Genomic DNA, 15868 nt, shown 5'->3' on the forward strand with positions numbered 1-15868 from the left:
GAGGCACAGGCTGGGCCCCATGTCCTGGCCGGACCTGGGCCTGTCTCCAGCAGGGCAGTGCAGAGGCTGTGCTCCTGCCCCCAGGGCAATGCAGTGCTGGGCCTGGGTCACAGCTCTCTTGAAAGTGAGAATGAACTGTGGTGTTGAAGAAGGCAAGAGGAAGGAGCAAGGGAGGCTCTGCAGACACTGGAAGCCTGCAGGTCTAGGGCCCAGACTCCTGCCTGGGATGAGCCACAGTGCCCATGGTGCATAGCAGCTTTTCTTCTTTGGAGAGAAAAGCATCACCAACCACCAGTCATTTCTTCCAGATTTCCCCAACAGCCACGAATTTCACCAGCTGCTCACATAAACACACCACGCTCCCCACAGGAAATGCTCTTGCAGAACCCTGAACCTTCCTTTTCTGCTAAACAACGTGCTTCAGGTTCCCTGCAAATAAAATGAGGCAGAAAACGGGATTTCCACTGATGGTTCAGCCTGCCAGGGGCAGTGGTGCACCCCTATGCCTGACAGCCTGGACAGCCTCAGTGCAGCCCCTGCTCACCTCTCTCTCACTTTTCAGAGGCTGCTGCCCTCCTCCCATTCAGACTTGGGCAACTGCCAAAGGGAGATGCTGCCACCACTGCCCACTACAACCTCCAACTGGCCTGGCTGGATACATGGGCCAGCACTGGAGGGGCACACACTCACCCCAGGCTGCCTTGTCCTTCCTCTGTGCCGGATGCACTGCCAGAAGCGTGCAGCACAGATCACTCCCAACTCTGGAGCAATGCTGTTCCTCCTCTCCTGGACAGGTCAGGGAGTGTCCCCTCCCTAGGATCAGCCTGTGCTTGGAAATGTACTACTCAAGACACCCACAGCCACGGCATCTCCTACCCACCTCCTACTCTGCTTTGAATACCAACACATCACAACATCCAGAGAGTGGAAAGGGCTGCAGAGACCTGTCTCCCTACCTCCAGCTCCTCCTGGGGACAGGGGCAAGACAGATGGGCAAGGGCATCGAACAAGGCTGGCAGGAGCTTGCTGGGCTCACCCAGCTGCCTACCCTCAACTCCCAACAGCTTTCAATCTCCTGCCTGGCTAGGAGATGCATGGAGATCAGGTGGGGAACCATCCTTGCCCTCAGGCAACGCCCAGCCCTGCAGGAAGCTCTGGGAAGAGCAAGGCAGCTCTGGCTCTGCCCCAAGGGCCAATGGAAGGATGCTGCAGAAGGTGGCCCCAAGGACACTACACATACTCCTACCAAAGGCAGAGCAGGGGCTCTCATTAGGCCTGAAATAAAGGAAAAGAATAGCTGGGGCTTTGTGGGACCTGGGGCAAAGCACTCAGCATCCTGTCCTCAATTCCGCAGCAGCCTGGTGCACCAAAGGGCTCTGTCACCTTATTAAAGGGGGTTTGTTTAAAAGTAAGGTCAGGTTTGTGAAGAACTGGTGACACTCCCAGTTACGGTGAAAGATCATACTTGAAAAATATAATCATCATCCTATTTGAAGTCACGACAACCAAGTGAAGTCCCCAGTGACTGGACAGGGAAACACTGGCAAGTCAGCCTCACCTCCGTACCCAGTCAAGTGAATGTGGTCCATCTTTCTAGTCTAGTTCTAGAAGGACTCCAAGGAGCTTTCCTGCCAGCTCTCTCTAAGACAACTGTCGGCCTGGAGCAGGAGCATTGCCTTGGACAACTCACCTTTGATGGAGTTAATGATTTCTTGAATTCTCTGTGGCTCGTTGCGGTCTGGTCTGCAGCTCGGTGTGATCTCCAGCACGTAATCCGGACCATATTCTGTGAAGAACTGCAAGGAAGAGGAGAGCAGAGTGAGTGTAGAGGTCTCTGGTGGGCTGTGGCTGTGAGAGAGTTCCCCATGGGGACCCATTTGTAAAAGGAGAAGAGCATTTTCTCCACCTGAGGTGCACGTGTACCTTAACTGTGTCAAAGAGGTGCTTCTGCAGCATCTGTGCCCGCTGGAAGTTTGCAGCCACTATCAATTGAAGGGCTTGGGAAGCAGAACTCTGTGGTGCAGCCAAAAGCAGCCAGATGTCTTTCCCAGTGCTTTATTAGGCAAAGCTGGTGACACTCATTTTACTCATGGCTCCCTGCAAACCCGTTTGTTTGGGGGGGAGGTTTTCTATGAGCAAAATTCAAGTGCTGCCTATCAGATCTCCTTTCAGATGTCCACCCCACCTTGCACAGTGCTGCATTGGCATGACTGTCAAGCACTTGGAAGAAGAAAAATCGAGAGTTCTTTAAGGTTAATAACTTGTCTTTCCAATAGTGTGCAGGTGAGCCTGAATGAGAAAATCTGCAGCACATGGACTCTACATGGTAATGCAGAATCCCAAATCACTGCCAGCAGGTTCATTTCACAAGCACACAGCACTGTCCAAAGACGACGACACACTAGGGTTGAAAATTCAGTGCTGAAGTTGCAGTAGGTCCTGTTGCTATCCCTGGAGCTTCACTGCATGGAGAGCTAGCCTGGACTTTGAGCTATTGCACCAGACAGGGACATTCACAGAACCACAGTCTCCCAGGTGATTAATGATGCACAGGGCTGATGTTTTCTTTAAGGGTGATATTGGAGGTGGCAGATCTGGCAACCCAAGACTGACATCTCTGCATTAGCATGGGCATCAATGGCTTTTCCAAGCAGACCTCAACATGCCAGTACTGACAAGGAAAATTAAGTTATTTAAGCACACCTCTCAAAAAGCATCTTGTAGCTGTAATAACCAGTTTATATAATGATGAATTTTCAGTTTCAATGCACAAAAATGCTTTCCTTCCTCATGCATACTGACCCATGAGATCCTTAGACGAAGGCAAACCCATAATTCTGCTCTGAGTCACTGTAGGCTGGAACTGCTTTGCCCATGCAGGTTTGTTTCTGTCGGGTCAATAACTTTGATCTGCATTTTGAGACCTATTATGAACCTGTAGCTATTCCATCTAGATTCAGGCTAGACTGTACCTCTCCAACCAGCTGCCCAGCCCCACTCAAGACAGGAACCGAGGCAGCTCATGTGCAGTCGTGATCAGTACCTGGCCCCACTGCAGCACCCACTGCAGCACTGATGGCAGCGCTGATGGTCAGAACAGCTGCAAAGCTACTCCTGGTACTTCCTGTAAGTTTATGAAAGCAGGACTAAAACATAAAGCCCTCATACAGGCCTGGCACACAAAACACATGCATATCCAGAAGAGCTCTCCGAGCATACAGGTAACTTCCTTTCCCCAGCTTCTCCATAATTATCACAGACTAGAAGTTACTGGCAATCCCAATTCCTTGTGAAAAGGTGCAGACAGCCCCAGGGTTGGGACCAAGCACCCGCTACATTGCTAGGACAGCGCATTATTGTTACAGGAGTGTCTCAACAGAACAGTATTGAGCAGCAAGGAAGCCACTTGGATTAGGGAGAATAACTCAGCTCTTGTGCATGGAGAAGGGAGGGTTCATCAAAGCTTTACCTCGTGATCAGGGATCTCGGAGGACAGTGTTCTCCCAAGGATGACCCCAGTCAAGTATGTCCAGCAGCGAGCTGTGTTGGCAAGGTTGTAGCCTCCTGTCTCCAGCAAGATTTGTGATTTTCAAGGGGGGAGAGTGGGAGAAGAGGGAAATTTTACTGAAAGGAACACACAGTTTACATGAATTCAGCTTGCTCCATCCACTCAGGCTATGCCCTGCATGTTGCATCCACTGGCTACACAAGGCCAAGTTGGAATGACACGGTATGCAAGGGCAGACCTCACAAACTGAACCCCAGTTACACTCAGCATGGCACAGGCCTGGGTCCTCCAGTCATCAGCTCAGACCCAGCATGAGCTGCCAGCCCCATGTGTTGGGCTCTCTCCTGGCAACAAGGAGGGGGGATCAAAGGCAGCAGAGAAGGAAGTGCAAGGCTAGCAGTGGATAGGGGGGATCCTTGCTTTATAATGCCAGCCTCCAACCCATAAAGCATGATATACATGGCAGGCCATTCGCTGGTGAGCTCTTCAGCCATGTCATGTTTGAGAGGATCAATATGAAGCTCATTGGTACAACCTGGCACTCAGTGAGTTTTGTTGATCTAAATGCTGTTGTATAAAGCCTGTCCTGCTGGATAAGCAGCTGGTGATGCAGTATGACAGAGCTAAATCATCTTTAGCCTTCAGAGCCCTGCTGCACTGCTCAGGCAGCCAACCTGTTTCCCAGGTCCCTGCTTAAGTAAATCATTCATTGCCAGATGCCCAAGGTAAATTTGGGAACACAGTGCTCGCTTTCAACGAGAAGCACTGAAGGACTGATGAGCAAAGATGGGAATCAGAGGTGCCATTGAGAAGCCAACGTCAGTTCATCTCCAGAAGGGCCAAAGACCCTTTAAGTCAAGATCTGAGGATCAGGATTAAGACTGGCATTAGCCAGCATCAAGGATTTCAGGTCTGTGTGAAGACAGCACGGTGGCACAGGTCACTCTCCTGCCGCTGCCTGCAGCCACCCTGCCGAACTCCAGCCAGAGCTGAGCTCAGGACACCTGCCTGAGGACAAGCCACGGGACAAACCCATCTTCCTCATGACCAAAGAGCAGGACAGGCACACTCACCTCCTCCCAGGACGAGGGTCGCCAGCTGCCACTGCAGGACATACTTCAGGCACCTGCCCACTCCCTCAGGCGTCATGTTGAAAGAGCACATGGGATCCCCAGCGATGGTGTCTGCCCCCAGCTGCAGCACAACTGCATCCGGGTTGAACACGGCGTACACCTCCTTTAGCACACTGCAAAGAGAAGCAGCAGCAGGGGTTACTGCAGACACGGCTCAGAGGGTGCTGGTGGTATGCTCTGGTCCCTCAGATCAACCTATGCTTCTCAAGGTTTCTGCGTTCTCTGCTCCCACCCCCTCATACAAGTTATGCTCCCTCTGCTCCCAGTCAGCCGCCTGGCTCTGCTACTACCCTGCAGACAGTTTTTGCTCTCAAAGCACTCTGATGAAGGCAAAAGCATTACTGAGAACACAGGGAAGGGGGATCTAGTCCTGATCAGCTTAGTGGTAGCATCAAACCACAGGTTTACATCAGCTGCCCTGAGTTGAAGGGCTGCAAGCCAAACCCAGGGGCTTTTCTCCCCTGTAAAAGTCACAGTGAAAAAACAGGTCTAGAGAAATAGTAATCCTGAACTCTCAGACACCTCTCACCAGGGCAAGATGAAGAAAGGAAGGCTCTGTCCAGGTTCCCACTCTCCTCTCTCCAGTATGGCTGAAGGCAGAAATACATTTTCCCTGGCTCTAGTGAATGCTCAGGTGCCTTGAGACAGTTCATGAGCAGTATTCTCTCTTGCAGAAGGCAGTTGGGCATGTCAGACACTTGACTTTGCTCCAGGTTTTTAGCATTATGAACACCACAGAGATAATAATCCTGTTTGCAGCACGGCGCTCCAAAGCCCAAAATACAAGGAAAAATATTGGAGAAAAACATGGTCTTTCCACAACAGTGTCTTTATCTTGCTAAAGTAGAAACAGATGTGAAAACAAAACAAAAGCTGCTTGGGAAACACTTTCAGCTCAGGCCCGAGCAGATCTCCCACAGATGGTCAGGGTTCAACTCCACAGCTAAAAGGTACTTGCCCTGCTTTCAGCTGCAGCAGGGTTAATTCTCTGCCTAGGATCTGGTGCAGCGCTGAGTTTCACCTTTCCTCTGGGAATAACGCTGGTATCGCACCGATGCTTCAGTTGTCGCTTGGCCGCGCTCACCCTGATCAAGGACTTTTCAGCCCCTTGTGCTTTGCCAGTGAGGAGGGGCACAAGAAGTGTGAGGGAGCAGAGACAGGACACCAGATCTGAGCTAGCCAAAGGCGTATTCCTTGCACACCACACCACGTCATGCTCAGTCTAGAAACTGGGGGGAGTTACCCAGAAGAGATGGGTCGCTGCTTGGGTTGGACTGGTCAGTGGGTGCTGAGCAATGATATTGGGCATCACTTGTTCTTCTCTCAGCAGGGTGTGGGGTTTATTCCTTCCTCTCTCTTCATTTCCCTTTTTAACTAGCATTATTTTTTACAAGAATTTAATTTTATTCACATTACTAAACTGTTCTTACCTCATCTTACAGGTTTTTACATTTTTGCTGATTTTCCTCCCCATCCCACTGGTGAGTGGGGCAGAGCGAGCCAGCAGCTACCAGCTGGGCTTAAACCAGGACAGTCCTTCTCAGTCTCTCCTTAAACACACAAGGCTGACCCATGACAGAGACCCTCCAGACATTCACAAATGCCTCTGTATGTTCTGTTTGCTTAAGGATTCACACAAGACCTCCGAGACCCCTTAAGATCAGTGTTCGCTGCAACCAGAATCTCTAACGGGGGAGATCCTTCCTTAAGAAAGGACCATAACTTAAAATAGTAAAAAAAAAAAATATCTGTGCGGTCTATGTTCTATAAAACCCCATCCAAGTAAACCAAAACAAAGCAAGAGGGCTTACGTTTCACAGATCTGGTAATATCTCTCATCCTGAATGCCATCTTGAATGGGTACATTCACGCTGTAATAGCGACCTTTCCCCAGGCCAACATCTGTCACATCCCCAGTGCCTGAAAAACAGAAACACTCCATGGTGAATTAGGGGAAGCAGATCAGGAGCAAGAGAAATGTCTCAGGTGAGAGCAGAGAGCCCAGACCTTTGGCATGCTCATGGACAGGTCCACCTCCCACCACCAATAAAAGGAGGGGCTGGGTGGACCGGGTTCTCACCCCCTGCCCAATTCTGTTGTGCAACTTTCACAGGTGTGCAGGTGGCCACCCAGCAGTGGCTCTGGCAAGCTCAGCTACAACCACAAACAGGGGAATGTCAAACATATAGCTCCCCTTCTTTCCTTCTTCTGGGTCAGCAGCAGATGGGACCTGTCTTTGCTGGGGCCTTGTCAGTGATGATCAAGGTCCTTTCCAACCCTGACCATTCTACAGTTCTACATGTGAACTGAATTAGCACAAACCTCCTAGTGTTCAACTTGCCTGGGAAAAATCCTGGTGAGAACTTATGCAGAGAAACAGTCATTACTTTTGAGGTGAAGCTAAAGGCATCTTCAACTCCTATCAGAAAAGGAAGAGAAAAAAGCTTTCATGCATCATTCATATAAATGACAGCCACTGGATAAATGAGCCACTTGATAAACATGCCACTGCAAACAGAGCAAGAACAGAACAGAGAAAGCGAAAAACCAGATGTGGCTCAGGAACTCCACCCTTAACCAATGGAGATCTGAATTTGACTGCAGCAAAGGTCACAACTGAAAAGAATTTGGCAGGCCTCATGCTAATCAGTACTGGTACTGAATGGGTCTCAAGGCCTGAGATCAGTGCCCACATTAGCAGCACTCAGGGTCTGCACTGCTGGGCCTGCCAGGCGGGGGGAGGCAGCTGAGCAGGGATGCCTTGGCCAGAGCTTGGCTTCAATTAGAAACAGAGCACCCAGGCTCTCTGGCTTTTCCTCAGCACTGCTGCAATGAAGTCTGCCTTTTCTTTTCTTTAAAGACACATTAAAACAGTTGGGGTGGGAAGGGAAAAAGAAGTAACAGGAAACCTAACAGAAACCAAATGTAGGGGAGAAACAGAGCAAAATGAGACACAACATAAAATTCACAAGAGCAGGAAACATTAAATGATGTTGAAATAATGCTTCTGAAGGAGAGACTGATTCCAGCATGGCCAGCACTAGCTTTCATTTTATAGCATCAAGAACCCTTTTAAAACCACCATTTACTACTGCTTCCCTCTTGCACTGGTGGTGTCAATCAATCAAACACTGTCAGCAGTTGCTCTGCCAGAAGGGGAGACAAGGGACTGGGGGAAGTTCTTGCTGGAGAGCCATTAGCACAGGGGATTACTGGGACAGGAACATGCTGTTTGTTGCCTTAGGTACAAGACTTCTGCCCAAACCCTCAAGAGAGGTCTGATGAGTGGCACAGGGCAAGTCCATAAGGCAGGACAAAGCAGAAATGGATTAAGGGAACTTGACTGCAGTGAAAGGAGTCAAAGCCACAGCTGCTGGAGCACATACAGCCCCACTGCACTGACATGCCTTGATTTCTCCCATTCCACCCCCCAACCCAGCGATGCTGCTGTGCTGTCTGCAGCCTGCACTGGTCTTTACCATCCCCATGATGCAAATCCAAGTCGATATAAAGGACACGGTCAAATTTCTGGCGCAGCCGCAGGATGCCCAAGACGGCGTCATTCAGGTAACAGAAGCCAGAAGCTTCATCTCTGTGGAAACAACATCCGTGAGTTTGCATATTGTCAACGCACCACTAGTCTGATCTTGGCATTAGCTCCATTCTTTTGCAAGTCTCCGCCCTGTGGGTGCGCAGAGGAGTATGAAGAGCCCAGCCAAGGCCCAGCACAAACCAAAGGATGGGTCAGAAACAGCTCCAAGCATGGCTGGGGAGCACAGAGAACATGACTCCTTGTGCCAATGGCTTCACAACCCTGGGCTGGCTAGCAGCTGGTAAGGCACTGTCTGGCTCTGCCACAGGAGGCCTGAGCCATGGAGGGCTTGGCCTTGACCATCTCACTATTGCACAAATAAAATCTCTGCTTTCTGCAGCCGAGGTATTTTAAGTAAGTTCAGAGCCACCCAACTCCAACAGACTCCCTCCCCACTGCTACCTCCCCTCCCTCTGCAGCAAGAGAACAGGCCCCTGGACAGCCCTGCTTGGCCCTTAGGGTATGGAGGTTAAGCCTCTTCCCAAAGCAACTTTCTCCCTTCCTCCCCAGGAAAACACAAGCAGAATACCCCATAAGGCAGTCCCCCACAGTGCAGCTCCTGGGCTAAGCCAGACGACAGCCGCAACAGCTAAAAAGAGGACAGATACTGCATGGAAAGATCTATTAATCCCTAACATACATCAGGGGGCAGCTTCCATACCGCTGGTATCACAGGAAAAAGTGTATTAATCCCTACTCCAAACTCTCTTCTAAGTCAAATCCCCAGCACTGCTTGGCAGTAGCCCACTGCACTCCAAGTCAGCCCTGGAGAGCTGATTTAAACCAAAGCTTTACACTTTGCAACAGGAGTGTCCAAACCCCCATTCCCCAGGCTCAAAGACTCCAAGATCTGAGATGTGCCTCTTGGAAATGCTTCCTGACTTTCAGCCACAGCATTCCAGGCATTTCCTGACACTCAGCAAACAGCTGGAAACATTGAGGAGCAGGTATGAGGTAGCATAAGTGCACCTGCTCTCACTCCCTGCAACTGTCACAAAGCACAGATGCTTCCCATTGACTCTGTTCATTTACAGTGATGATGAGAACTGAGATGCTAGCAGGTACTCTGGGAATCTTTCTTAACTGTGATTACAAACCACACTCCTCCCTGCCTTCCCAGCCTGCAAGAAAGCAAAATGAACTACATCATGCCTCAGGCACTCTCTCCATGACATAACACACTCACTCTTTCAACCTTGAGGCCAAACAGAGCATGACGCCAGCTCAGAGGCTGACCAGCATCAGAGCTGGAGCTCAAGGAAAGCACTTGGGATTTCCCCACCCCAGATCCACACAGCAGAGCTCAGGCAGAGGTCAAGAAAAGGCACCAACTCAGCACCTTGCCCTCTGCCTCAAAGGCACTCCAGGGAACTAAGCATGGTGACAGTGGTTACCATTCCTACCTTCAGGTAGATAACTAAGGCACCAGACAGCAAGTCTTTTTGGACAAAAGGATATGTATTTTGCTAGAACACAGGTCCTAGCACCACACACCTGCAGCTCAGCATCAGTCTTGCTGAACCTTCACACTGGACTGGCACCTACCAAAGCTGCTGCCTGCCCTGAGCATCCCACACTACCTCACTGGAGTGACTGGGAAGGCTCCTTTGAGATCAGCAGGTATGCAGTGCCTTTTTTAAACACTGTTTGCATCCCACAATAGGGGTAACAGCACAGCTTGGTGGCAGCAGGACTGCAAAGGTTTCTTCTGTTACAGGCATTTGATGAACTGTGCAATGAAGATGAAAGAGAAGATTGTTAAAAGCCTGTGAAGAGCTTCAGCTCCTTCCCCAAGCTGCAGCCAAACCCATATTCAGCAAAATGCTGACCACGAAGAAGGCCCTGGTACAACATCGGCACCGCTGGTAGTTGCACCCGCTGCTACACCTCTGCCAGGTCAGAAGAGTCACTGGAGCAAGAGCAATCTGCACACCCACGTGCAAGTCGTCAGGGTAAGACGTGATTCCTGCTGATTTCTGGGGCTCCGCAGGGAAGAGAATGGTGCTGCAAAGGCCAGATTGCTGGGGGCAAGGAAGGGTGCCATCCTGTCTGCATTTGCAGACAGGCCTCATATTTTGGGAGATGGGGGACATGAGTTAAAACATACAAAACAGAGGCCACGGAAAAATTATTTTACCACTAGAGAACCACACAATCCAGGGATGAAATTTTTACTTCCTCTCCTGTTGTTCTGAAGTTCGTTATTAACATCACAGATCAGAACAAAAAGCTACCCACAGTGCATGGAGAGAACAGTGGTCAGTTCTGCACTGCTTCAGACCTCTTGTTTAAGAAACCAAAAGGCCACACAGACCAATATAGACAATGTGTTCCCATTCTCTTCCAAGTTAGGAGTGACAACACACATTTACCTCTCCACAGCCCTTCTCTATGGAGTTTGTAAAATCAGTTCTCACTTGAACTCCAAGAGATAACCAAGTATCCACAGATGTCAGGACACCTCTGAATCTATCTGCCCCAGACCTGCACTGCAGTCCATGATAGCATAAGGACTGGGCAGTAACATGCCTACTCTCAGGCCTCGGCCGTATATTCTGCTTCTTCCTGCAGAGTATAGGGCAGAAGGCTACCTCCTGACCTTCTTCCCTCACCCCTCTCACATCCTGCTTTCTCTTCCAGCTGGATGGTTGCAGCCTGAGGGTTCAAAGGGAAGCTGGGAACTAGGAGCAGGGTTCACACACTGGCTGAGAAAACACAAGGGAAGAGATTGTTTTCTTACTTCTTTGCATGATGCCACCCTCCAGGCCAGTTAATGGCTACCTTGCACTTGCCATCCAGCAGACACTGGGCTGCAGTGATGGTGGCTCCTCCCACAGCTGCCGCATACTCAAAGATCCCTTCAGTAGCTGGACAGTCATAACCTGTGGGCAGGAGTCCGTGTGTCAGACACAACAGGCCTCTTCCTCTCCAGGAAGCACATTTGATCTTTTTTGAGCTCTGTCTTTAACCACTGCTCTAACTTTCTGTACCAGGCACAATGAAAAAGGCATAGCACAAACTCCTGCAGCCCAAGATGGTCGACAGTGGAGCAGATCATAGAATAACAGACTGGCTTGGGTTGGAAGGGACCTTAAAGATCATCCAACCCCCCTGCCACAGGCAGGGACACCTTCCACTAGAGCAGGTTGTTCCAAGCCCCACCCAAGCTGGCTTTGAACACTGCCAGGGATGGGGCAGCCACAGCTTCTCTGGGCACCCTGTGCCAGCGCCTCAGCACCCTGATAATAAAGAATTTTTTCCTAATGTCTAACCTAAATGTACCCCATTCTACTTTAAAATCTTTCCCATTGTCTTGTCACTACAGGCTTTTGTAAAAAGTTCCTCTTCTAGGTTTTCTGTAGGCCCCCTTTAGGTATTGGAAGACTTTTATAAGGTCTCCCCTTCAGGAGCCTTCTCTTCTCCAGGCTGACCCAGCCCAGCTCTCTCAGCCTGGCTCCACAGCAGAGCTGCTCCAGCCCGTGCAGCACCTCTGTGGCCTCCTCTGGATTCACTCCAACAGCTCTACGTCCCTCTGTGTTGTTGCTCTAGACAACACATGATGAACTGACCACAGCCCTCATTCCCCATCCCCTTGCATTGCTTAAGGCAGCAAAAAAGCTGTGAGTGAAGTTGAGCCTAGGAGGAAGGGTGGATGAGAAGGACTGTAATTTCAGTTTTGTTTTCAATTCTCACTGTCTTACTCTGTTATTAATTGCAACAAACTGAACTGATTTCCCTAAGCTAAGTCTGTTCTGCCCATGATGGTAACTAGAGAACCATCTTGCCTATCTTGACCCATGTTCTATTCCATTGTATTTTCTCCCCTACCCTATTGAGGAAGGAGAGCACAGTACCATGGTGGGCACCTGGAAGCCAGTCAAGGTTAACTCACCACAAATATCAACAATCAAAACATTTCCTTTCACTCAGATCATTCAGAGCTGGGTCTTGATCCGGCTTGTGATGTGTGTGCCTGGCTAGCCCAACCTACTGGCCCCTCACATCCATCTTGCAACACCACTCTCAGTTCTCTGGCTACCCTAAGAGAAAAGCCATGGCACAGTCCCTGATGTACATCCCCCATAGAAACAAGACCTCCACAAAGGAGACAGGCCTAGGTAGACTGCAGGTCTACAGCTAGATTATGATCTTCACCTAGGCCAACAGCAGCCTCCCTGAAGCTGCTCCTCAAGCAAGGCATAACTCCAGGGCTGCTCCTCTGCCTCCAGACAGACCAGCTTCAGAGACACAAAGGGTAGACCTAGGGGAGACCCATGAGATCAGTGCAGAATGTGTACCGCTGCCTCAGTGCTGGGTCACTCCTCCTGCTCCTGACACTAAGAGTACACAGAGCCATCTTGCCTGCTCTAACTACTGCATTGTTCAGGATGTCTTAAGTGCAGGCAGGTGGCAGCCCTTGTTCAGGAGGTAAGCAAAGTCACCCAGAAAACACCCGGACGACTCTGGTGCCTGGCTGCAGCTTCAGGCCATCTATGTGTCCTTCACCACAGCAGACTTGTGGAAGCCAAGGTCAGCAAGTCAGGGCCTTCTGTTCTGCCCGAGATCCCAAAAGCAGCAAAGGGACTGGCTCCCGTACGCAAGGGATCGTGTGAGGCTGACAGCACCCTCTGCTGGCAACAGTTGAAAACGCCAGTCTGACAGGGCTCAGCAGCACCCTATCCAACAGCGTTTCTCCCCAATAAACAGCCTACCTAAGCTCAACCCTCTGTCTAATCTCAGCGCCAGCGCTAATCTCCTGGTCCTAATACTCAGTTAATCTCTCACTGAAGATACATATCCTTACCCAGTCCATATTCCACGGACTCCGGATGGTCATCATCTCCCTCCTCACTGACCTTCTGCAGGTGCTGCAAGTAGGCATCTGTGTGGAAGCTGGCCATCTCCTCCATGGAGGCCACTTTTGGCTTGACTATCCTAGGCAGAGAGGAGGAAAGGAGCACATTCAGGACAAGACGCTCCAAGGTTTGTCAGGAAAGCCTAGCTTTAACGTCCTCAAACAAGGAGCCTTCTTTTGCCAGCTGCTGACAAAGCAAACAAAACTCCCGCCTCCTCTCACACCAGACTATCATTTGGAGTGAAGAAGCTGATCAGCTGAGCTGGCCTTTCCCCCAGCATGGCACTATCTGCTGTGCCTGTCCCAGTGAGGAACACCTGCAGGTGCTGCCTGCATTAACCTTGCCACTTTGCTTGAAGGTTTTCTTCCTTTTCTGCCTGTTCTCCCAGTTTAAGCAGTGCCCAGCACATCCAACACTCTGGTTAAACACACAGGAAAGAACAGAGTGACAACGGCTGGGCCCAGCCCAGTGCTGCAGCAAGACATCAGCCTGCTGGGTCAGGAGGCTGAACAGCAGCTCCACCTCTGTCCTCAGCAATTCCCACATCACCTTTCCCTAGTTGTGGTGCTTTGCAATCTGCCTAACTAAATCCTGTGACCTGTAGAAGCCCCCTCCAAGCCTCAGGCCCTGGGGGCAGCTGCAGGCAACAGAGTTGCTATAGGAAGAACACAAGAAGCTCCCAGCCTTAGGCTAGCCCAGTGGTGAGCACTTCTAACCCTATGCCAGGGCAAACAGCCCTTTGGGTCCACCTCTGCAATGGCACCTACAGATGTTTCCAAAGCGCACTTTGCAAAGTGACCAGAAAGAAAAAAATCCCTTAAGAAGTGTCCACAGGCACCTCTGGCCCTGCTGGACTGACGTGTGGGACTTTCTCCATTTGTTTTGTCCAATTTTCCATAATTATCACAATCTTGTCCAGGTATCAAAACTCAGACTTCCTTTATATCCTACAAATATACACTGCCAGGCTCCTGGAATCATTCTGTCGGCATGGGCAGCCCTCGAGCTACCCAGTACCTTCCCCACCTTAGCAGAGAAGAAAACATTCCCTTAACAGAAAAGGAGAGTACTTACTTCATCTGGTCAAGTAAGGCATACGCTTCAATCAACGAATGCACCATACTGGCCTAAAGAAAAGAAGGAGTAAGCCCGTGAGCAGCTCCGCGCAGGAGCCGGCAGCAGCGCCCGGCGCAGAGCCCCCTGCAGCGAAGGCGTAATCAGGACTTCCCCCAGGAGCAGCACGGTTCGGACGGCGCCAGCCTGAGCCGGGCTCTGCAGCTCTGCGGCGGGGCGGGCACCTCGGAAGTGCCTCCTGTGTGTCCCGGCCGCAGGCGGTGCGCGGATTGAGCCCGGCTCTCCCGTGCCCCACATCGCCGCTGCCCCGGGGCCTGCGCTGCGCCCTCCCCGCACGCTCCCGCTGCGGCCAGCAGCCTCCCCAACACCCCCGGGCCTGCCGGCGGGACTCCAGGGGTGCCCTCCGACCCCAGGCCTCACCCCTGCGGTCCCAACACCCCCCCCGGAGCCGGAGTCCCCCAGGGCCCCGTTACCGCCACCCCCGGCGCGGCGCTGACCCGCTTGGGCACTTTGCAGAGGGAGTCGCAGAGGGCCACGTACTCCGGGCTGTACACATACACCGGCGCCGCCGCCATTCGGGCTGCCGCGCCGCGCCGTACGCGAGCACGCCGAGAGCGGCACTTCCGGCCCCGGAGCACGCCGAGAGCGGCACTTCCGGCCCCGGAGCATGCCGGGAGCTGCAGTCCCTGAGCGGGGCCCGGCGCGGGGAGCAGCCGCCCGCTGGCCTCGGAGCCGTTTTACCGGGGTGTCCTCAGCTCGCGGTGCCCGTTCCTTACAAACGCAGCGCCGCCGTTACGGGAGGCCCTCGCCCGAGGACGCAGCCCCGCTCCCGGAGCACGGCCGGGGGACGCTGCCGTTCCCTACTGGCGCTGTCCGCACCCCACCGACTCCCAGCGCATCCTCCTGACTTTACTGGGACAGGGAGAGAAGCCGGGCTGGGGGTTGCCCGTCCCCCGCTTTCTTCCCCGCCAGGCTAAAGGTGGCAGCTTAAAGGAGAGGAGTAAATGGGAGCGAGTCGACGCTGGGTACAGCAGGCAAAACCCCTCCTTGCCCACCCCACCTTCCCAGGTGCCTCTGTATGACAGGTACGATGTGCTGGATGGTGGAAGGCAAGCCGGTGGATGGTACAGATAACGTTCCACCTACCCCAGAGGCATTGCCAAGGTCAGAAAGGCCTAACCCCTGTGTCAGGACCACCTCCATGAGGAAGAAATGGTGTCTTACAGGGTCAGGTGATTCTCTTCTGAGGGCAACAGAGGGTCCAGTGTGTTGGACAGACCCTCCTCTTAGAGAAGCCTGCTGCCTCCCTGGGGCCTGTGCTAAGGACATCACTAGGAAACTTCCTAGCCTGGTATGGCCCTCAGGCTATTACCCCATTACTGCTCTTCCAAGTGAGTGGTGATGAAGCCACAACACATAATCCAAGGGCAATCAAGAGACTTCAGGGCCTTGGCACTGTTGGTAATCCGGAACACAGGTTATTTGTAACTCTGCCATTCTAGTGGTAGGCGGTGTGTCCAGAAGTAACAGATGCAGTCTATTAACACCTAGCTCTGTGGCTGGTGTCACTGCGACAGTTTTAGGGTATTCAATAACGGGATGGCCTGCACAGCACCAGGCCTGCTGACGTAGCATGGGATTCACCTTTCGGCGAAGGGGTCTTTGTTTACAAGCTAGTGGGGCTGACTGATAGAGCTTTAAACTA

General features: G+C 51.7%; 1 protein-coding gene across 2 annotated transcripts in view; it reads right to left on the reverse strand.

Annotated features, from left to right (window-relative positions):
* Positions 1-141: 141 nt before the first annotated feature.
* Positions 142-15868, reverse strand: part of HDAC8 (histone deacetylase 8) — a 60420-nt gene continuing 44693 nt past the window's right edge. Inside the window, exons 2-12 of one of the 2 annotated variants that reach the window (XM_061368986.1) lie at positions 14661-14738; positions 14164-14216; positions 13038-13168; positions 10974-11115; positions 8121-8233; positions 6983-7060; positions 6453-6561; positions 4582-4754; positions 3470-3564; positions 1691-1796; positions 142-429 (exon numbers count right to left, since the gene is read on the reverse strand). In XM_061368986.1, coding sequence (XP_061224970.1) covers positions 407-429; positions 1691-1796; positions 3470-3564; positions 4582-4754; positions 6453-6561; positions 6983-7060; positions 8121-8233; positions 10974-11115; positions 13038-13168; positions 14164-14216; positions 14661-14738 — 1101 coding nt within the window. In that variant the 3' untranslated portion in view covers positions 142-406. Of the gene's footprint in view, positions 430-1690; positions 1797-3469; positions 3565-4581; positions 4755-6452; positions 6562-6982; positions 7061-8120; positions 8234-10973; positions 11116-13037; positions 13169-14163; positions 14217-14660; positions 14754-15868 lie in introns of those variants that run through there. The other variant, XM_061368987.1, reaches the window with a different exon arrangement.

Source organism: Neopsephotus bourkii, unplaced genomic scaffold (assembly GCF_033783945.1).
Source record: "Neopsephotus bourkii isolate Nb327-2 ecotype Australia unplaced genomic scaffold, CSIRO-AGI_Nbou_v1 NB_1468, whole genome shotgun sequence".
NCBI lineage: Eukaryota > Metazoa > Chordata > Aves > Psittaciformes > Psittacidae > Neopsephotus > Neopsephotus bourkii.